This window comes from Ambystoma mexicanum, chromosome 11 (genome assembly GCF_040938575.1).
Source record: "Ambystoma mexicanum isolate Mex_15411 chromosome 11, UKY_AmexF1_1, whole genome shotgun sequence".
NCBI classification, from domain to species: domain Eukaryota; kingdom Metazoa; phylum Chordata; class Amphibia; order Caudata; family Ambystomatidae; genus Ambystoma; species Ambystoma mexicanum.
Window position 1 is genome coordinate 185,353,418 of NC_090934.1, and position 22,071 is coordinate 185,375,488.

Genomic DNA, 22,071 nt, shown 5'->3' on the forward strand with positions numbered 1-22,071 from the left:
GAAGGTCCTCAATGTACTGCACTTCTTAGCCACTGGATCATTTCAGCGGACAAGTGCCATTGTGGGTGGTGTATCACAGGCCACCCAGTCACGCTGCCTACACCAGGTCTTGAACATCATCACTGCACGGCCATCAGTCCGCAGGCACATATACCTGCCCATAACACCTGCAGAAAGGCATGCTGCCGCCCTTGATTTTTACGGTGTGGCACAATTCCCAAAGGTGCTAGGTGCCATTGACTGCACCCATGTGGCACTACGTCCCCCCAGGGCATCTGAGCACATCTATAGGAACGGCAAGCACTGGCATTCCATCAGCGTGCAGGTAGTATGTAATGCCAAGGGAATCATCACCTCAGTATATGCCAACTATCCCGGGTCAACCCACGACAGCTTCATTTACCGAATGCCCACCCTAAACCGGGACCTAGAAGCTGGGCGGCATGGCGATACATGGCTACTTGGTGAGTATGAATGCCACTGCACATGCATGCATGTCAGATACTGAGCAAGGTCACAACCCCACCAATGATACCAATCACCACCTCCACAGGGGACAGTGCCTACCCTCTCAGCCCCCACATGATGACGCCAATTTGGAACCCCACCACGCCACCCCAGGTAAGATATAACACAGCCCACATTACAACCCGGGGCATAGTGGAGCGCACATTTGGAGTGCTAAAGTCACGCTTTCGCTCCCTTGACCGTTCTGGCGGCCAGCTGTTGTACGCTCCTCCAGTAGTGTGCAGGATCATAGTGGCAGCATGTGTCCTGCACAACGTTGCAACACGCCGGGGCCTGGCCGTGGACATGGTGGTGGCCCCACATCCCCAACCACATGCACAGCCGCTGCGCATGGGAGGGGAAAGGGCACGGGGGGAGGCAGCTCGTACACAGCTAGTGGCTAATTACTTCACATAGAAATCACACCCCTGTGGAGTGCACACTGCCCTGGCACATTCCATCTGACAATCAATGATGACTCAACCTGACACTGATCCTGAATGTCTGGAGAATGAACCGTGAATACCATATCAGCCTGAGATTGTTCACCTGGAAGTGTCACAATGTGTGCATCCCTACCCACACAGACACCACCAATGCAGTTTTGTGAAGTTAAACATTCAAGCAGCTAAAATGAATACCCACTTGCAAAATGCAACAAGAGGACAGTGCCATGTCAGCCAACCCAACCCCAGCACCGCCACACGACACACCGTGCCATGTCATGCTATTTGCAGGTAAACAAAGTAATCCCCACAACATGACACTAGTGTCACTATGTACAGTGTCCCTATTAGAAACTTGCAACACCTGAAATGCTCACAGCAATGCCGGACCAACAACATACTTGAGCACATACTACCATTAACATGACATCACAAATGTTACATATTAGTAGTCTCACCACCTGGAAATGCCTGCACTCCCACCACTACCAACTGTGCAGTGTTGGCGGCATGTAGAGTTGTAGGTGCACTGCTGCCAACATGGACCCCATCTCCAGACTAGAGGTCCTTGTGTAGACATGAGGAAGGGACCTGCAAATTGGGAGGTAGACACAGAAGATGAGTTACACATCAATGCAACATGCAGTGTACAACACAACAGCAATATGCACTACGAATGTATACACAGTATTGACTACAGACTGCCCACACACCTCATGGGAGTCCAACGTCACTGTGTAATTCACTGTCACTTGGGCACACCCTTTGCAAGCCCATGGAAACGGGAAGCAGGAGGGGTGTGTGTGACTCAAACCCAAGCATCTGAACCAAATACATTACAAGCCTGCATGTGCCCAGCCACAATGCAGCGTATGCCCACAGGAACCACGGAAGCCAACAAATCGTCCCAAAAAATAGGGAATAAAATAAATAAAAATAAAAATAAGAAACAATCAAAAATGGCCATTGATGGGCCCGGGGGGGGTTGGGGAGGCCACCCAGGAGGTCCGAGGACAGGATGCACACCAGAACCCGACTGCGTGGATGCTGGGAAAATAAAACACCTCCATGTGCTCATGGCCCACACGTCTACCCTATCGTGGGAGTATCACTGCTGTCGCTATTATCACCCTGTGCAGCTGCATCCGGAGGTGGTTGCACTATGGGAGGCAGCCCACGCAAGGCCCTAGTCTGCTCCTCCATGGCTGCAAGCATGCGGGTGTGGTAGGTCTGGTTCTGGAGGATGAGTGTGCGGAGGTCCCCATGCAACAACTCACGGGATGCCGGGACCTCCGTCCTCGTTGCCTGCATCGCAGCTGAGAGCGTACGGGTGAGACGCTCCAGCTGCTGTTCTGTCCTTTGGTGTGTTGAAGCCTCAAGCTCAACAAGAGTCGTCCTGAGGTGAAGGAGCTCCTGCCTCAGGGCTTCCCTGTGGCCCTGGGACTCAATGGAGATGGCCTCCTGCAGAGTCGCCAGTGCCGCCCGCCTGTCCCTGTTGGACCCCAACATGTCCTCCCTGTGTGACTGGCAGATGGAGTCGGTTGCCTGCTCTAGTCGCTCCATCAGCCTTTCTGGGGGGACAATGGAAGTGGCCACCCTATCCATGGCCTGAGCCATCATCTCGGATGATGCAGCCTGTTGGGTTGCCATACCGTAAATGGATTGCTCCCATGCGGTATTGCCAGGTGGCGTACGGCCACCACGTCGGCGGGCACCACATCTGTCTGGGGCAAGGCGAACTGCGCCTTGCTGTGCCGGCACTGCCTGAGGCTGCAGGACTGCATTCCCCCTCTGATCTGCTGGCCCAGGAACAGGATCAGATGTCGTGGAGTGTGACCCTGCATCCGTAACCACCAAAGGCGTAGCTGCCAACACTGACATCCCCATTGAGGGTTCTGACCCTGGTGCAGGTGGGTGAGACAGAACAGAATCCCTCCCTGGAACACTCACCTGCGACGGCACGTAGGTCTCATCCGAATCAACACCCGAGTACAGCTCGGGGGAGGTGCAGCCAGAGACACCCCTTGAGAGCACGACCTGCAGCACTTGTGGGTTCTCCCCCACCACCACACCACGTCCCTCACTGGTGGTTGGTCGGCCCTCGGACCCCTCCTGGGTCTGCACCATCTCCACAACCCCAGCAGTATCAGGTGCGTCTTCCCCTGCAAAGACATAAAAACAAAGAAATGGAAATAGGCATTAGCACCATGGCACACAATGAGGGCTGAGAAGCAAGAGAACCAGTACTTGATTGACACATGTCCCACATGACTAAAACCCTCCCATGCATGCACCCTCACTGCGTATGAAGGGCAGGCAAATGGCACACACTGATGACACCAAGATGGAAGATGAACACATTTTCTGCATGCTGCCTGTCAGTGGCATCACACATTGGCCTGTGATTGCCAGGTGAAACACACATGCCATCACACAGATGGCATGTACCATTGCTATTGAGTGAAGATGGAGAGGAGGGCAGCACCTATTCATTCAGTCCAGTTCCCGCATGTAATCGCTTTTCTAATTCTAACAGGTCAGATTTTTCACCTGGAGCTGCCAGTCTGAAATGGTCCAATTGCACAGGGACATGTGTGTACAAATGATATCCAGGTAACAAAGTCACTCCACTTTACCATAGCCATGTCAGACATGTGACTAGTGGACAGCGACATGCCTAGTAAAAGTGGGGGAATGCAAACAATCTGACTGAATGAACAGTGAAAAATAAGCAACTATGTTGTGGCAAGGTGACACTTCAAGGGCAACTGGCGTGCAGTTGGGCTAGATGTCTACTGTTGGCAGAAGGGATACTGCTATGGCCAAATGCAGCTGCGCAGGAAGTATTGCATGAAGCACATGGCTGACCCATACGACTCAGGCGCACACACTCACCTGGCACACAAACAGAAGCCCTCACACACACACCATGCACATGGATGACACACACATGCATGTGCACTCACCGGACAATGCCTCGTAATCAGCCAGATCTCCCACGCCTTGGATCTGTTCCTCCGTGACGTAGGTCCCAGCGACTGACTCATGTGGAGTGAGTTCCATGTCTACTACTGGAGACCCACCTCCAGTCACTCGAGTTGCGGCATGACTTGAGGCCAGCTTACTCTTTGCCCTGCGCTTTAGGTCATTCCAGCGCTTATAGCAATCATTGGCTGTGCGCCTCACGATTCCAAGGGCACTTACGATGTCCACAACGGTCTGCCAGTGTGCCTGGCGTTGTGCAGGTGTGGTCTTGGATCCTGCAACAATGACCATCTCGTTGTCATGTGCGGACACATACTCGACAAGTGCATTCAGTTCGTCATCCGTGAAGCTGGGCTTCCTGGATGGGCCGGACTGTGTAGCCGTGTCTGGGGCATCAGCCTGTGCCGGACGAGCACTCTTCCTCTTCCGCTTGGAAGGTGGTGGTGATCCTGAGTGTCCTGCGCCGCTCTGGACACTAGGGGCAGGAGCCCTGGTGGACTCTGTATCAGGAGTGTGGGATTGCACACTCAGCATGGGAGTTGGTGCAGGCATTGGCTCTAGTGTGATGGTGTCAGGGGGAATGTCAGCAGCATGGACTAGGACCGACACTGTCCTGGCTGGGTGTGTGAGGGCTGGGGTGGATGGAGCCGCAGCTGCCCCTGCAGCCTCTCCGCCCTGCCTCCTTGGTGCAGCAGATGACCTTGCTGGCCCAGATGCACGTGGCATGGTGACATCAACGTGCACCAGCGCACGTGTCATAGGCCTGCTGACCTGGAAGTCAGCCATGGAGTCAGCCAGATCTGGTGCCACAATGGGCTGGTCCATCAAGGGCTGAGCATGGATGGTGTCAGCCACATCAGCCTCAACGGGAGGGGGTGGGGGGGGGATTATGGGTGCCCTTGACTGGTCCTCCACACATGGGGGGACAGGCTCACCCTGCAAGTAACGACCACGTCCCCTACCGGATCCACCACGGCCACCACTTGTGGCTCTTCCACCTTTGCCACCCTTACGGAATCCTCGCCTCCCAGCCATGGCACTGATGTAAATGTGCGTATGGGAGTGGCTGTAAACTATTGTCCTGGGCAATTGGGGGTCAAAGGGGTTGGGTACCAGATGGTAATTGTACCCTAGTGCTCTTGCAAGGCTGATTGTAACCCCTGGGGAAAGATGACGGGTCACGCTACGCACAGGAGCCCCAAAAAAGGGAGATGATGTGCACGCAACCCCTCCTAGACCACGTGTGCAGAAAGAAAAACCTGCACTACGCTGTGGCACCCAGTAACACAAGAATGAACGTATGCGTGTCACACGCAGCCTAGAATGACCTCTGAAGGGGTAGGCTACACACGGGGCAAGCACAGATGTTAGATACGTGCGTGACTCAACGTCTGCCTGGTAAATGAGCGTGTAAAAGGAGCACGTTTGGTTGGCAACACCCCCGCCAAAAGAAGATTTGTACGCTGTCTGACGAGACAGGACAACAGTAGAAGGGAACACTGTTTGAGGGAACAGGCCCAGGTAAACCAGTAAAAGCGAAAAAAGAGAAAAAGCTGTCAGAGGTAACAGGGAATACGAACTTGAAACGCCGTGAAGTAAATCGCGTGTGAAACGACAAGAAGTACAGAATTCACCCACTCGCTCTCCACGAAAAGCACGTACAAGGAAAACGTGTTCTACACTTACCTTTTATACAGGCCCACACGTCCAGCGTCACTTACGCGGCGTGTACGCGCTAGGGCCATTTCCACCAATTACACGCTTTGTCACTTCTGCGTGTAGGGCCATCTCCACCAATTACACGCTTTGTCACTTCTGCGTGTAGGGCCATTTCCACCAATCACACGCTTTGTCACTTCTGCGTGTAGGGCCATTTCCACCAATCACACGCGATTACACTCTGACGTGCAGTCTTTCCACGTGTGCTCTGTCATCACGTGCTGTGTGGGAAACACCCGTGCGGGTCACGTCACAGACGCGCTTACGCGCTGAGGGCCTTTCCTCGGTTTTCACGCTGACGTGCAGGATTTTCACGTGCCAAATCACTCCGTACCAAGCTGGCCACGTGCAAGCACACGGAATACCACGCTCCTGCCCGGAAGGCCGAACTACTGCCCCCCAGAGCCCCGAGCACGCTCCCACCTGCCATCTGCTGCTGCCTGACTGCCTGCTGCCCCTGCACTGCTGGGGGGTGGGGGTGGTGGGAGACATGGGTGGGGGCCTGGTGGAGGCTGCCCCTGCACTGCTGGGGGTGGGGGTGGTGGGACACATGGATGGGGGCCTGGTGGAGGGTGCCCCTGGTGGTGGGGGGAGGTGGGGGTGATAGGGGACATGAGTGTGGGCCTGGTGGAGGCTGCCCCTGCACTGCTGGGGGGTGGGGGTGGTGGGAGACATGGGTGGGGGCCTGGTGGAGGCTGCCCCTGCACTGCTGGGGGGTGGGGGTGCAGGGGGACATGAGCAGGTGTGCAGGGTAGTCCCCTGTTTTGTGGGCTGCCTGCAGGGGCCGTCGAGGGTGTACAGGGAACACCTGTGAGGACCCACCCAGCCTAATCGCGTGTGTAACTTCCCACGCACCCCTGTAATACACGTACCAAGCCAAATCGCGTGTGAGAATTCCTGCGCACCCCTGAAATACACGTACCCTGCTGAAATCGCGTGTAAAACTTCACGCGCACCCCTGAAATACACGCGCCCAGGCTATTCGCATGTGGAACTTCCCGCGCACCCCTGAAATACACGTACCCTGCTGAAATCGCGTGTAAAACTTCCCGCGCACCCCTGGAATACACGCGCCCAGGCTATTCGCGTGTGGAACTTCCCGCGCACACCTGAAATACACGCGCCCAGGCTATTCGCGTGTGGAACTTCCCGCGCACCCCTGAAATACACGCGCCCAGGCTATTCGCTTGTGGAACTTCCCGCGCACCCCTGAAATACACGTACCCTGCTGAAATCGCGTGTAAAACTTCCCGCGCACCCCTGAAATACACGCGCCCAGGCTATTTGCGTGTGGAACTTCCTACGCACCCCTGAAATACACATACCCTGCTGAAATCGAGGGGGTAAAACTTCCCGCGCACCACTGAAATACACGCGCCCAGGCTATTCGCGTGTGGAACTTCCCGCGCACCCCTGAAATACACGTACCCTGCTGAAATCGCGTGTAAAACTTCCCGCGCACCCCTGGAATACACGCGCCCAGGCTATTCGTGTGTGGAACTTCCCGCGCACACCTGAAATACACGCGCCCAGGCTATTCGCGTGTGGAACTTCCCGCGCACCCCTGAAATACACGCCCCCAGGCTATTCGCGTGTGGAACTTCCCGCGCACCCCTGAAATACACGTACCCTGCTGAAATCGCGTGTAAAACTTCCCGCGCACCCCTGAAATACACGCGCCCAGGCTATTTGCGTGTGGAACTTCCTACGCACCCCTGAAATACACATACCCTGCTGAAATCGAGGGGGTAAAACTTCCCGCGCACCACTGAAATACACGCGCCCAGGCTATTCGCGTGTGGAACTTCCCGCGCACCCCTGAAATACACGTACCCTGCTGAAATCGCGTGTAAAACTTCCCGCGCACCCCTGGAATACACGCGCCCAGGCTATTCGCGTGTGGAACTTCCCGCGCACACCTGAAATACACGCGCCCAGGCTATTCGCGTGTGGAACTTCCCGCGCACCCCTGAAATACACGCGCCCAGGCTATTCGCGTGTGGAACTTCCCGCGCACCCCTGAAATACACGTACCCTGCTGAAATCACGTGTAAAACTTCCCGCGCACCCCTGAAATACACGCGCCCAGGCTATTCGCGTGTCGAACTTCCCGCGCACCCCTGAAATACACGTACCCTGCTGAAATCGCGTGTAAAACTTCCAGCGCACCCCTGAAATACACGCGCCCAGGCTATTCGCGTGTGGAACTTCCCGCGCACCCCTGAAATACACGTACCCTGCTGAAATCGCGTGTAAAACTTCCCGCGCACCCCTGGAATACACGCGCCCAGGCTATTCGCGTGTGGAACTTCCCGCGCACACCTGAAATACACGCGCCCAGGCTATTCGCGTGTGGAACTTCCCGCGCACCCCTGAAATACACGTACCCTGCTGAAATCGCGTGTAAAACTTCCCGCGCACCCCTGAAATACACGCGCCCAGGCTATTTGCGTGTGGAACTTCCCGCGCACCCCTGAAATACACATACCCTGCTGAAATCGCGTGTAAAACTTCCCGCGCACCCCTGAAATACACGCGCCCTGACTATCCTCCTCCTCCTCCTTTGGTAGCCCACGCCCACTGCTGCTAGGAACGGTATGTTCATCCTGGGTCAGAGCTTGTTCTTTTGTTAGCGCGCAAATTTATGCGTTGCGCGTGTTGTAGGCGAGCGTGTGACCCGCGCACCCCTGAAATCCAGTACCCAGTCCAATAGCGTGTGGAAATTCCCGCGCACCCCGGGATACAGGTGCGCTGACGTACTTGCGTGTGTAAGTGTCCGCACACCCCTGATATACACGTACATAGGCCAATCGCGTGTACACGCACTTTTGTCCAATTACACGCGATGACACTCTGACGTGCAGTCTTTCCACGTGTGCTCTGTCATCACGTGCTGTGTGGGAAACACCCGTGCGGGTCACGTCACAGACGCGTTTATGCCCTGAGGGCCTTTGGTCCAATGGAATCGCGTATGCGTGCTGACGTGCTTACGCGCTAAGGGCCTTTCCTCGGTTTTCACGCTGACGTGCAGGATTTTCACGTGCCAAATCACTCCGTACCAAGCTGGCCATGCGTAAGCACACGGAAGACCACGCTCCTGCCAAGAAGTCCGAACTACTGCCCCCCAGAGCCCCGAGCACGCTCCCACCTGCCATCTGCTGCTGCCTGACTGCCTGCTGCCCACGTGCACTGCCATTTGCTGCCTGCACATCAGCCAGGGGTGCTGTTGCTGTGACCACCCCTGCTGGAACCGAAGACTCCCGACTGGAATTCCATCGCTCCACAGCCCAGCCCCAGGACCCAGTTGCCCACCCACTCCTGCCTCTGGGGTTGTCATGTCGGGGCAAACACCATCTGTGACCACTGACAACCCCCGGCCAGAGAGGCAGAGGGGCACCAGCTTCAGTGCCACCGAAGTTGGTGTCCTGGTGGAGCAAGTCCTGGGGCAGTATGATGCCCTCTTCGGAAGTTCCCGCGCCGACAAGGAAGGATGGACTCGGATCTGGACTGACATCGTGACTGCCATCAACGCGGAGGGGGTGGCAGTCCGGGACTTCCATCATGTCAGGAAGCGCTGGGAGGACTTCAGGTCCAGGACCCTGAACAAGGCCCGGCGCCTCTTGAAGGCAGCGGATGCCAAGGGGCGCCGGGGCCACTTGTCGGAAGAACAGATGGGGGTCCTGGAACGCATATCCCCAGCGCTCCACGTCCAGGTCCTGGAGAAGCAGACCCGTCTGGAGTCGAGCGGTGAGTGTACATGCATCCTGATTGTGAGCAGTGCGTGTGGTGATTATTCGGTATTGTGCAGGTTGCACATCTGTTTGTATGGGGTCGAGTATGGGTGGGGGTGTACAGGGCCGTGGGGCTGACACATGCGAGGGCTGTGATGTGCGAGACATGGATGGTGCTTGTGTGTGTAGGCTTGCATGACAAATGCAGTTGTGCGTGCACACATGTTTGGATGAATGTGTATGTAAGTAGACATGTCCGTGATGTCAGGCATGTATGTTGTTTTGGGCTGCATGTATGTGCACTGTGTACATGTGCATGTGTGTGTATTTGACAAGGGTGCAACAGTGATGCAACATGGATGCATGTGACTGCGGTATGTGTAAGCCTGATTGGCAGATGTGACATGGATGCCCGTCTGAACAGTGCAACACTTGGCAGAGGTGTACACATGCATGCAAGTGTGGTGGTGTGTGTACATGTGTGGTGCACTTCCTGTGTTGCATGTGATGTCTGGCTCCCCTTTGGCTGCTCATGCTGTTGTATGTGTAGGGATGGTGCTGGCAGTTGCGATATGGCTGTGGTATGGCTCATGTGTGCGAGTTGCAATGACATGTGTGTTGGTGATTGTGATGACATGTCTGAGGTTTGCCAATGCCACTCATGTGCAACTGTCATGTGTGTATGTGTCCATTGTACAGTGCCCTGATGCCTGTGTTTTGTTTCTCCCTGTCTGCAGCGTCAACTGATGAAGAGGGCGGAGAAGGTGCTGTGGAGCACAGCGGCGGGGATCCGACCGCCAGCCGGAGACGCAAGGCCCGGCTCCCCTCCCGTGTTGTCATCTCGTCGGGGAGTGAGGAGTCCGGTGCCGCGTCCCAGGCCGCAGCTGCCGGGGGGAGGTCCAAGAGGCGGAGGTTGCAGTTGGACTCCTCGGCAGCAGAAGGGGCAGCTGGGACCCCACAGGGCCCAACAGGGGAAGATGGCACGGAGTCATCCAGGTTGGTGGGGGGTTTGGTGGAGGAGGAGGCTGTGCAAGCACCAGAGACGGGGTCTGGAGGTGGGGATCCCACTGGTGCTAGTGGTGCGGTGCAGGACCAGGGACAGGAGGCAGCACAGGCGGCCGCGGAGGTGCCTGTGTGCAATCCTGTCCCCGATCCTGTCCCTGCATCATCTTGCACCAGCAGGGATGCCTACGTCCAGACCCGTTTTCAGCTAGAGGATGAGCTGACGTCAACTGGCCTTCCTCTGCCTGCGGACGTGGCCATCCAGGTCCGGGTTGAGCCTGTCCTGGCTGGTGTGGCGTTGCGTCAACGGGCCATGCAAGGTGACCTGCAGTCTTTTCATGGAGAGACTGCACGTCATCTCGAATGGCTCGTTGACCACGTCAGCCTGCTGGGACAGGTCACCCAGGCCGGATTCCGCCGTCTGATGGGGCTTGCTCCGACCCCCTCCTCAACTGGACACCCTACGCGCCAGTCGTCCTCTGTGCCATCTTTCCACCCATCAGTCACCTGGGTGCCCTGTGGAGCTGCCTCTGACGGTGCGGCCAGGCTGGTGGAGGAGGCATCCCTGCCACAGTCGGGAGTCGGAGGTCCAGCAGGGGTGGCCACATCAACAACTGCACCCCAGCCGGCGGAGGATGTGCAGGCAGCAGGAGGCAGTGCACGGGCAGATGCAGAGCAGCAGCAGCAACATGGTGGGAGCCATGAAGTCTCGGGGCCTTCGACATCGGAGGGGCAGGCATCGGCCGGAGGGCAGGAGGACCCAGGACAGAGAGTGTCTTCCGTGTGGCAGCGGTTGGGCCACGCCATAGGTGCGGAGCGGCGGCGGGCGGAAGAGGCGCGGCTCACAATGGTCAGGGCGGAGAACTCCATGCGGAGGGCCCTGAGGCGGGCCGAGTGCCTCGAGCAATCCGCAGGGGGTTGGATGAGGACATGGCGTCGTCCCTGCGGACCCTCGGGGCCATGGAACTGGACCGCCTCCGAGACATCGAACAGGAATTCGATGATGACCTGGGCCGGGACACCACGGAGTGAGCCGCTGGACTTGCCCGCAGCCTTTGTATATAGTTCTTTAGTTTTAGGTTTCCTTTGTTTCTTATTATGATTTGGAGTCGACGGACACTGCTCCACTTTTTGTATATAGTTGATTTTTAGTTAGGTTTTTTAGTAGGTTTCCTTAGTTCAGTTGGGCTCATGGACCCTTGGTAGTTTTTTACATAGTTCTTTCTTGCATAGATATTTTTTTACAATAGACTTTGGACGAAATTTGTTTGGATTCTGATTTGCAGTTTTTTTTTTTTTATACGGACATGCAGCTTATTTTTTCTCATTCCCATTGTAGTTTGTTTCCTTTCTTTAGCATTCTTTGATTTTTTTCTATACATTTTTGTTTTCATACTTCACTGTGTGGGGGGGTTGGTGGGAGACATGAGTGGGGGCCTGGTGGAGGGTGCCCCTGGTGACTGGGGGGGTGGGGGTGGTGGGAGACATGAGTGGGGGCCTGGTGGAGGGTGCCCCTGGTGGCGGGGGGGTGGGGGTGATAGGGGACATGAGTGGGGGCCTGGTGGGGGCTGCCCCTGGATGCTGGGGGGTGGGGGTGGTGGGAGACATGAGTGGGGGCCTGGTGGAGGGTGCCCCTGGTGACTGGGGGGGTGTGGGTGGTGGGAGACATGAGTGGGGGCCTGGTGGAGGGTGCCCCTGGTGGTGGGGGGGTGGGGGTGATAGGGGACATGAGTGGGGGTCTGGTGGGGGCTGCCCCTGGATGCTGGGGGGTGGGGGTGGTGGGAGACATGAGTGGGGGCCTGGTGGAGGGTGCCCCTGGTGACTGGGGGGTGGGGGTGGTGGGAGACATGAGTGGGGGCCTGGTGGAGGGTGCCCATGCACTGCTGGGGGGTGGGGGTGCAGGGGGACATGAGCAGGTGTGCAGGGTGGTCCCCTGTTTTGTGGGCTGCCTGCAGGGGCCGTCGAGGGTGTACAGGGAACACCTGTGAGGACCCACCCAGCCTAATCGCGTGTGTAACTTCCCACGCACCCCTGTAATACACGTACCAAGCCAAATCGCGTGTGATAATTCCCGCACACCCCTGAAATACACGCGCCCAGGCTATTCGCGTGTGGAACTTCCCGCGCACCCCTGAAATACACGCTCCCAGGCTATTCGCGTGTGGAACTTCCTGCGCACCCCTGAAATACACGTACCCTGCTGAAATTGCGTGTAAAACTTCCCGCGCACCCCTGAAATACACGCGCCCAGGCTATTCGCATGTTAAACTTCCCGCGCACCCCTGAAATACACGCGCCCAGGCTATTCGCGTGTGGAACTTCCCGCGCACCCCTGAAATACACGCGCCCAGGCTATTCGCGTGTGGAACTTACCGCGCACCCCTGAAATACACGCGCCCAGGCTATTCGCGTGTGGAACTTCCCGCGCACCCCTGAAATACACGCGCCCAGGCTATTCGCGTGTGAAACTTCCCGCGCACCCCTGAAATACACGCGCCCAGGCATTCGCGTGTGGAACTTCCCGCGCACCCCTGAAATACACGCGCCCAGGCTATTCGCGTGTGAAACTTCCCGCGCACCCCTGAAATACACGCGCCCAGGCTATTCGCGTGTGGAACTTCCCGCGCACCCCTGAAATACACGCGCCCAGGCTATTCGCGTGTGGAACTTCCCGCGCACCCCTGAAATACACCAGCCCAGGCTATTCGCGTGTGGAACTTCCCGCGCACCCCTGAAATACACGTACCCTGCTGAAATCGCGTGTGGAACTTCCCGCGCACCCCTGAAATACACGTACCCTGATGGAATCGCGTGTGGAACTTCCCGCGCACCCCTGAAATACACCTACCCTGATGGAATCGCGTGTGGAACTTCCCGCGCACCCCTGAAATCCACGTACCCGGCCAAATCGCGTGTGAGACTTCCTGCGCACCCCGGTATACACGCACACGTATTTTTTGTCAGCATGTCCGTGTTTGTGGGTACCCCTTTGCACGTCATTTGTCCTGGAGGGCCACAGTATAGGACATTCATCATGGCAGTATATAGGTGCTATTTGTTGGCGCACCTTTTGGCGCACATTTCTTACAGCCGCAGAGACGCTACCGCCTGCTTTCTTGTGGCGGTCGTGTTTGTGCCTGTGCGCTGGTTTGAGCGTGCGCTTTTTTGCCCTATTCGATTCCATGAATACGTGTTGTAGGCGAGCGTGTGGGCGTTCCGCGCACTTGTGCCCTGTACTTCACCCGTGACGCCCACGTTTTTGCAAGTTGTTCCCCATTCCGCGTGTTACGCCCGTGTTCCGCCTACTTTTGTTGCGTGCGCCGCGCTATGTGCGTATTTCGCTGCGGCCTGTGCGATTTTCGCTGTGACCTGGCGCACGCTGTTAGATGGCCTGTGCGCCAACGTGCGCGGCACACTTTTTTATCGCACATCCGCTGGTTTTCTCGCGCACGGACTTCCATGAATCGACGTGCGCTGCTTTTGGTGCGATCTTCGCACTTGCACTGCAATTTTCGCTATTCCACTGCGATTCGCACGTTTTTGCCCACTTGCGCCGCGCTAATTATTCCATGAATCGGCCTCACAGTGTGTTACTTCCACCTAAAAGGAGTCGACAACCTGGAAATGCAGCATCTCCTGCTGTACATTGAGGTGCAGAGGCAGGAACAGCACCAAAGATCACATGGAGCAGAGAGGCAGAGGCAACGCCATGCAAGCCTAGATGCCAGCTAGCTTCAAAAAAGGTAGCAGGCGCTCCTCTCCAGAAAGAACATGGCATGATAACCTGTTCTGAGATGAGAGTTTGCAGCACATGCTTTTTGCTCACTGTACCTTTCACAGATGGTAGATACCCATTTGCATATCAGTCTTTGTCCCGCCCACATGGGCAGTCCAGCACTGAAATGCTATGGCAATTTTACCTACAGTTAGGAAAAATATGCATATTGTCGGGCTGCTGTTAATAGTTACGGGGGACCCCATTCAGTGTCGCCGGGGTACTGCCATGGTTGTGGGGGGACGGCACACAGTATTGCCAGGGTGCATGATGTTGCAGAGGAGGAGGGCGCAAAGGATGGTATATGTGGCTGTATTGGCTTTGCCTGGGGGCGTGTCGGGGACATTTCACGGACAACTCGATTTTCTTTGCGCATTGGGTTTGTTTGCCATTTAAATTCCATGAATACGCAGAGCACGCAAAGCCGATTGCTGTGGGAGAGCAGGGAGAGTTATATAATCAGCTGTCTCCAGCAACCAGCATTTACAATTCCAAGCACCGTAAACCATCATGCTTCATATAAGGTATAATCTGATGGAACATGCAGTTACCTGTTAATGTTCCTTCTGTTATTCGTTCTGGTGTTGTTTCTGCTGTTGACTCTAATACTGCTGATGTCACTGTGATAAACAACCATATTATCAATGTTATTTGTTTCTGACAATCATCTGCTCCTACATCAGTGCACCATTTCAAACACCTCAGGCTCTGACCATGTATTCATATCTATCCAGTATATACTAGAAGAGATCAATTAAATTGAAATGTCTAACTGATGTAGGCTTTCTTCTGTTCTTAAAGTTTTTAGATTCATGATTGAATAAAATTTGTATTATTTAACATTGATATAACCATGTCTATAATGTCTATTTCGTGATTTATGTGTAATATATAGAAATACCACACCTGTGTCTCTGTAGTAAGCAGATTGAGAAAGGGGTAGTTAATCTGATTTCTTCTAGTATGTACTATATCATCCCTATATCAGGTCTAGCCCCGTGAACAAAAAAAGAGAGGCTAACCCATATATTGTTACCTTCATATCTATCCATCCATCCATACCTCTTTATGACCCTACACCACCCTCAGGGTCGGATTGGCCCCTCGGCCTTTCGGCCCGTGGCCGGGCCGAAATCGTCCCTGGGGAGTGGGGACCCGGTTTCTGGCTATGCATGGGCCGATTTGGAAAAAAATATGTGGAATTTTTATTTTTTATTTTTTGACTTTCATCCTTCTTAGGTCGATAAATGAGTACCAACACAGGTTGGGTGATAGTGTATGCATATTTGTTCTATAAAAAAGAGCTTAAGCGTAAGTGCTATACAATAACATATCATTTGGCCTTGGACGTCTGCTTGGAATTCACTGCAATTTAGTGTACTTAGAAACAATGCTATTTGATGCGTGGCGGGGCCGGGGCTGGGCCACTTTTTTGAGGCAAGGGGTGGGCTACGTATTTTTGGGTAACCGGGCCTATTTCTTGTCCCAGTCCGACCCTGACCACCCTCCTTTAACTTCCCATCCTCTCGCTGTTTCTTTCCATTCACTGACCTCCATCAGCCCCTTCTTCTATAACTCGACCAGAGACACCATGATCCTTTTCATCCTAGTTCCTCCTCCAGCTATGCCATAACAGTTCCACCACTATTCCATCCAACTCTGAATATCCAGCCATTGCTCCATGTTGCCAGCCGCTCCGTGCGTAACCCTCTCAGTGGCTCCAAGGCCCAATACATCTCTCTTCTTACCACCACACCCTCCATCATTTACATCTCCGCCACCATGAACTATCAGGACAATTATGAAGGGTAATCTGTTATTACCTCGAGTCGTTGCTATAGTTTCTATTACTCCTGCTGCTGCTGTTGTCATTGCCGTCGTCGTTATTTCTGGTGCTATAGAAATGGTAAAATACCCACGCATTAGTACTCCAGTTAGAATACACCTTGAGAACATTTATCTATCACTATTTTATCTCTTCCATAAAATCTCATAGATCAGTTGCCAAATTGATTTTGGGTAAGAGGTCGCTTTGATAGTGACCATCAAATATATGTGAAGCAGATGGAGATAGGGTGAGCTAAGGCTGTAAGTGGAGCAAGCTGGCCACACATTATTAGGGACCCTCGCTACCTTGGCGCAGCATGAGAGAGACACACTTGATGGATAAGCACATGCAAGACAGATTCACCTGTAAATACCTGCTGCAGGGCTGGGACCATCACTCAATGCTGCATATAATTCCCTGTAATATCTATGGAGCTTGATGTGACTCCTGGTCCTCGCACCCTACACTTTTAGTAATAATGAACAACCTCTTCTTGCTTCATTATTCCAATTATGAAACGCTACTGGATAAAGATATATTTCCAAACACACCCATGACAATCAAAAAAGGCACACACATTGAAAACATTATTTGGTATGTGCTCATGAATTAAGAAATACATGAATACATGAATGCACAAAATAAGTTTTCAGCCAATTTAAATTGAAGCAGATCCAAGTATAAATTGCGTAAGCTATAATCATGCAAAGGGGAACACATCAGGGGCCATATTCCTACTGAAACACTGTGCAATATGTAAAACACTGTACTTTAGAAATGCCAATGTGCAAATTTTATATGGGAGAGACAATGATAGCAGTAAAGCATTGCGTTAGAAAACACATAACTGATGTTCATAATTTTAATGTAATCTCTCTTGTGGGAAGCATGTTTTGGTGACCCACATACCCTACCAGGGAGGATGTGACTTAAAGAAATGAAATCAGCCTTCTTCCTTTTGGATTCACACCCTGGCAGCAATGTAGCCACTTGACATGAATGAACCTCTGAACATTTTGTGTATTTTATAAAATGAACACTACTAGATTTGTAGTGTTTTAGTAGCAGCCTGTCGTCCATATTTATTACCAGTAAGACATATGGATATTGGCGAAGGGGGACTTGCAAATAAGTAAAATAAACGGCTTCTGCCTGGGAGAATTAGGAACCTTGCCATTGTTAAATGTGCAACGGATCGACTATCAAGAGGTGAGGGTGTGCAATTTGTGGTGGATTCTGCTTCGTTTGTTTGCAATGGCCGAAGCCTGGGAACGCCTGAAATATTTGGGCCTGTGTTGTACATTTGTTTAGAAAAATGTTGGAGAAAATGATGAATATGAGAGAATAAACCTCTAGCTATAAAAGTAAATTGAGGCAAATAAGGAAACATTTAGTTTGTACCCCCGTTTGCTGATAGTATGAGATATGAGGACCAGGAGTGGTATAAAGCGCAGTAGACTAGTCACATTAAACGCTGGAAGGTGCAGCTCAGCCATACACACACCTCTTAATGCCATGCAGACTCCACTCCTATGTGCGCCCGCCTCACTGCTGGTTCTAACAAAGTGGGCCACAATCGCTCTCCAGAATGATAATGGTGGACCAATAATGGAACCGTTAAGCGTTCTCTTCAAAGAGGCGGCTCGAGCATTGATCAAAGTGATACGGTCCATACACATAGGAGATGCAACACTGAAAAATCGGTTGACATGAATGAAATAAAAAGTATTAGCTGCCATACCATTCAAATGCGAAATGGTAAACTGGGGACTCGGGATGCATGGTTAGCAGGGTCCAGGCAGAAGGGAGATCACAAACCTAATTGTATGTGGTGGCAAGGTATACTCGTTGGCCTTAAAAATCAAAGTAAGAATCCCTGTGTGCAATCTTTGCAGCAAAACACATTGGTGTTTAACACCTCATAAACTCACTTTGCTAGAAGTGTTTTAAATTCCTTTATTCAGATAATTGACGGCACCACTTTATCCCACAGTGGACTTGGATTGCTTTTTATGAACGCCCAGTGCTACTCTCCACAGACTGAGAATCACATGGAGAATTGAATGCTGTGCTATTGATATTTGGAATGATATTACACATAGAGGACTACAAATTGCTGTTACCAACATCAGGTGCTTCCAAAAAAAGCAATACTGTTAAAAAGGATCTTAGACTGCCCAATATGACTTTGCTTTAAAAGGAACCTCATTACAAGTTGGACGGTAAGCGGTAAAAGTGGTGGTAATTGAATTACAGCCACTTTTACCACTCTGTCAAATTAGGGATTTCCATTAACTCGGTGCCTGCAGATTTAACGCCAGCTGATTTACCACCAAAAATCTGCAGAATCAGGCCGGCTGTATTTCCGGTGGGGCAAATGTAATTCTGCAATATTACGAGTTGAAATATTGCCAAAATACCTCCAAAAATGGGTGCTAATTCTGCCAAAAACACAGTGTGTTACTTCCACCTAAAAGGAGTCGACAACCTGGAAATGCAGCATCTCCTGCTGTACATTGAGGTGCAGAGGCAGGAACAGCACCAAAGATCACATGGAGCAGAGAGGCAGAGGCGACGCCATGCAAGCCTAGATGCCAGCTAGCTTCAAAAAAGGTAGCAGGCGCTCCTCTCCAGAAAGAACATGGCATGATAACCTGTTCTGAGATGAGAGTTTGCAGCACATGCTTTTTGCTCACTGTACCTTTCACAGATGGTAGATACCCATTTGCATATCAGTCTTTGTCCCGCCCACATGGGCAGTCCAGCACTGAAATGCTATGGCAATTCCTCTCTGAACAAGAGTACCAACAGCAACCCCATACACGTGTTTCAGCCTTGTTGGGCCTCATCAGTGAGGTGAAGCTGTGCTTCTCTGAGCACAGTGAGCAGGGAGTCCACGTCTGGTTGCCCGCAGGTAACTCCGGGTGACCAACCCCAAGTTCCTTACAAATATTTCAAAAAAGGTAGCAGGCTCTCCTCTCCAGAAAGAACATGACATGATAACCTGTTCTGAGATGAGAGTTTGCAGCACATGCTTTTTGCTCACTGTACCTTTCACAGATGAGAAATATCCATTTGCATATCAGTCTTTGTCCCGCCCACATGGGCAGTCCAGCACCAAAATGCTATGGCAATTCCTCTCTGAACAAGAGTACCAACAGCAACCCCATACACGTGTTTCAGCCTTGTTGGGCCTCATCAGTGAGGTGAATCTGTGCCTCTCTGAGCATAGTGAGCAGGGAGTCCACGTCTGGTTGCCCGCAGGTAACTCAGGGTGACCAACCCCAAGTTCCTTACAAATATTTCAAAAAAGGTAGCAGGCTCTCCTCTCCAGAAAGAACATGACATGATAACCTGTTCTGAGATGAGAGTTTGCAGCACATGCTTTTTGCTCACTGTACCTTTCACAGATGAGAAATAGCCATTTGCATATCAGTCTTTGTCCCGCCCACATGGGCAGTCCAGCACCAAAATGCTATGGCAATTCCTCTCTGAACAAGAGTACCAACAGCAACCCCATACACGTGTTTCAGCCTTGTTGGGCCTCATCAGTGAGGTGAAGCTTTGCATCTCTGAGCACAGTGAGTCCACGTCTGGTTGCCCCCAGGTAAATCAGGGTGACCAACCCCAAGTTCCTTACATATATTTCAAAAAAGGTAGCAGGCGCTCCTCTCCAGAAAGAACATGGCATGATAACATGTTCTGAGATGAGAGTTTGCAGCACACGCTTTTTACTCACTGTACCTTTCACAGATGGGAAATGTACCTTTCACAGATGGGAAAGATCCATTTGCATATCAGCATTTGTCCCGCCCACATGGGCAGAGAGGAATTGCCATAGCATTTCGGTGCTGGGCTGCCCATGTGGGCGGGGCAAAGACTGACATGCAAATGGCTATTTCCCATCTGTGAAAGGCACAGTGAGCAAAAAGCGTGTGCTGCAAACTCTCATCTCAGAACAGGTTATCATGCCATGTTCTTTTTGGAGAGGAGCACCTGCTATCTTTTTTGAAATGCCAGCTAGCTTGCGTTACATCCAGACAGAACTATGAAGATTAGCCTGAGACACATCCAGACAGAATTGTGAATATTAACTTGCATCACATCAAAACAGAAATGTGAATATTAGCTCACGTCACCTCTAGATAGAACTGTGAAGATTAGCCTGTGTCACATCTAGACAGAGCTGCGAAGATTAGTTTGTGTGAATTCCAGACCGAATTGTGAATATTAGCTTGTGTCACATCTAGACAGAACTGTGAATATTAGCTTGGACACATCCAGACAGAATTGTGAAGATTAGCCTGTATCATATCTAGACAGAATTGTGAATATTACCTTGCGTCAAATCCAGACAGAACTGTGAAGATGACCCTGTCTCACATCTTAACAGAACTATGAATATTAGTCTGCATCATATCTAGACAGATTTGTGAATATTATCTTGCATTACATCCAGACAGAACTGTGAATATTAGCCTTTGTCACGTTTAGACAGAATTGCGAATATTATCTTGTGTCAAATCCAGACAGATTTATGAATATTAGCTTGCGTCACATCTAAACAGAACTTTTAAGATTACCCTGTGTCACATCTAGACAGAACTGTGAATATTGGCTTGCCTCACATCAGATGGAACTGTTTATATTAGCCTGCCTCACATCTAGACAGAACTGTGAATATTACCTTGCATCACATCCAGACAGAACTGTGAAGATTACCCTGTGTCACATCTAAACAGAACTGTGAATATTAGCCTGCATCATATCTAGACAGATTTGTGAATATTATCTTGCGTTACATCCAGACAGACCTGTGAATATTAGCCTGTATCACATCTAGACAGAATTGTATTAGCTTGCCTCACATACAGATAGAACTGTGAATATCAGCTTGCGTCACATCCAGACAGAACTGTGAAGATTAGCCTGTGTCACATCTAGACAGATTTGTGAATATTAGCTTGTGTCACATGAAGATGGAATTGTAGATATCATTATGCGTCCCATCTAGATAGTGATGCCACTAACCAACCCTACTAATAAAAAACTCACCCCTCTGCGTGCACCTCTCAAACCCTGAACTAAAAACAACCATGCCTCTAAAGCACAACAAACCGCGCACTTCACTATACCGCAACAACAAAACAAACCACGTATGGCCTCCCACAACAGCACATGAAGGCTCCCAACCGAAAAACACACCTAAGCTCAGCGAACGGTGTAAACCACACTAAAGCTGCCAACAGCACATCAGAGCTCTTTTGCTCTTTCTACACCTAAGTCCTACTAACTTACCCTAACCTCTTGCCTTTCAGATCCGCCTGAGCGCCAGGGGACCACTCCGCTGGTGACAGTGCATAGTATAAATATCCTTAAACATAACATAACACATGTTCTTCAGATAAATGCAAATAAGGTAGCTCAAGCGCATAACCCCACATCCGGGGCATCAACCCTCAAAAATAAAAGAAACACTGACAAATATTGCTGCTTTTCTAACCCTCAGCGCCCCCTACAATCCTTGTCAATCCTCTTCTTTCAACCCCCACCACGGCCTTATACCTCGGATGACTGTCTTGTTGGGGTGAGGCGACTGAAGATTTTAAAAAAATGTTATTTACTTTTTTCCAAGCAGGTGGGAATGGCCTGTGTTTTGGCCATGCAGGGGCTTTTAACTCGAAGCCGAGCACAAGTCAGCCTCTTGGCCCTGGCCAGAACCCCTCCTGGTTTGCCCACCTGTACTCCAAAATGGTGCCGGGCTGTACAGCTTAGTCACAGCATGTTGATTCTACTTTTTCATGCAATATGTGGTATTCTAAACACTTCTGCCACCTCTATCTTTCTATAGACACCGCAAAATGTCATCATTTTGTTTAAGAAATCTCTGCCATGTTGTCCATATCCACCGGTTTCTCTTGCGGCCGATCCCCATCCCTGAGCTACAACCTTGGAATATCACAGGACCCTTTTTTAAATTCTGGATCTGCTAGTGACTCTATCGGACATTATCCAGCAACTATGGCATGCTCACCTCACCAGCACAACTCCCAAATATGCAGACTACCTCGTCTTCAG

General features: G+C 51.8%; 1 protein-coding gene across 25 annotated transcripts in view; it reads right to left on the minus strand.

Moving 5' to 3' along the window:
* LOC138503201 (mucin-2-like) overlaps window positions 1-22,071 on the minus strand; it is a 1,598,433-nt gene that overhangs the window by 512,037 nt on the left and 1,064,325 nt on the right. For 23 of the 25 annotated variants that reach the window (XM_069622774.1, XM_069622776.1, XM_069622767.1 and 20 more), the window contains 2 exons: window positions 15,989-16,060; window positions 14,717-14,785 (listed from right to left, as the gene is read on the minus strand). The exons of the other annotated variants lie outside the window; for them this stretch is intronic. In XM_069622774.1, coding sequence (XP_069478875.1) covers window positions 14,717-14,785; window positions 15,989-16,060 — 141 coding nt within the window. The remainder of the gene's footprint in view (window positions 1-14,716; window positions 14,786-15,988; window positions 16,061-22,071) is intronic. 25 annotated transcript variants of the gene reach the window in all.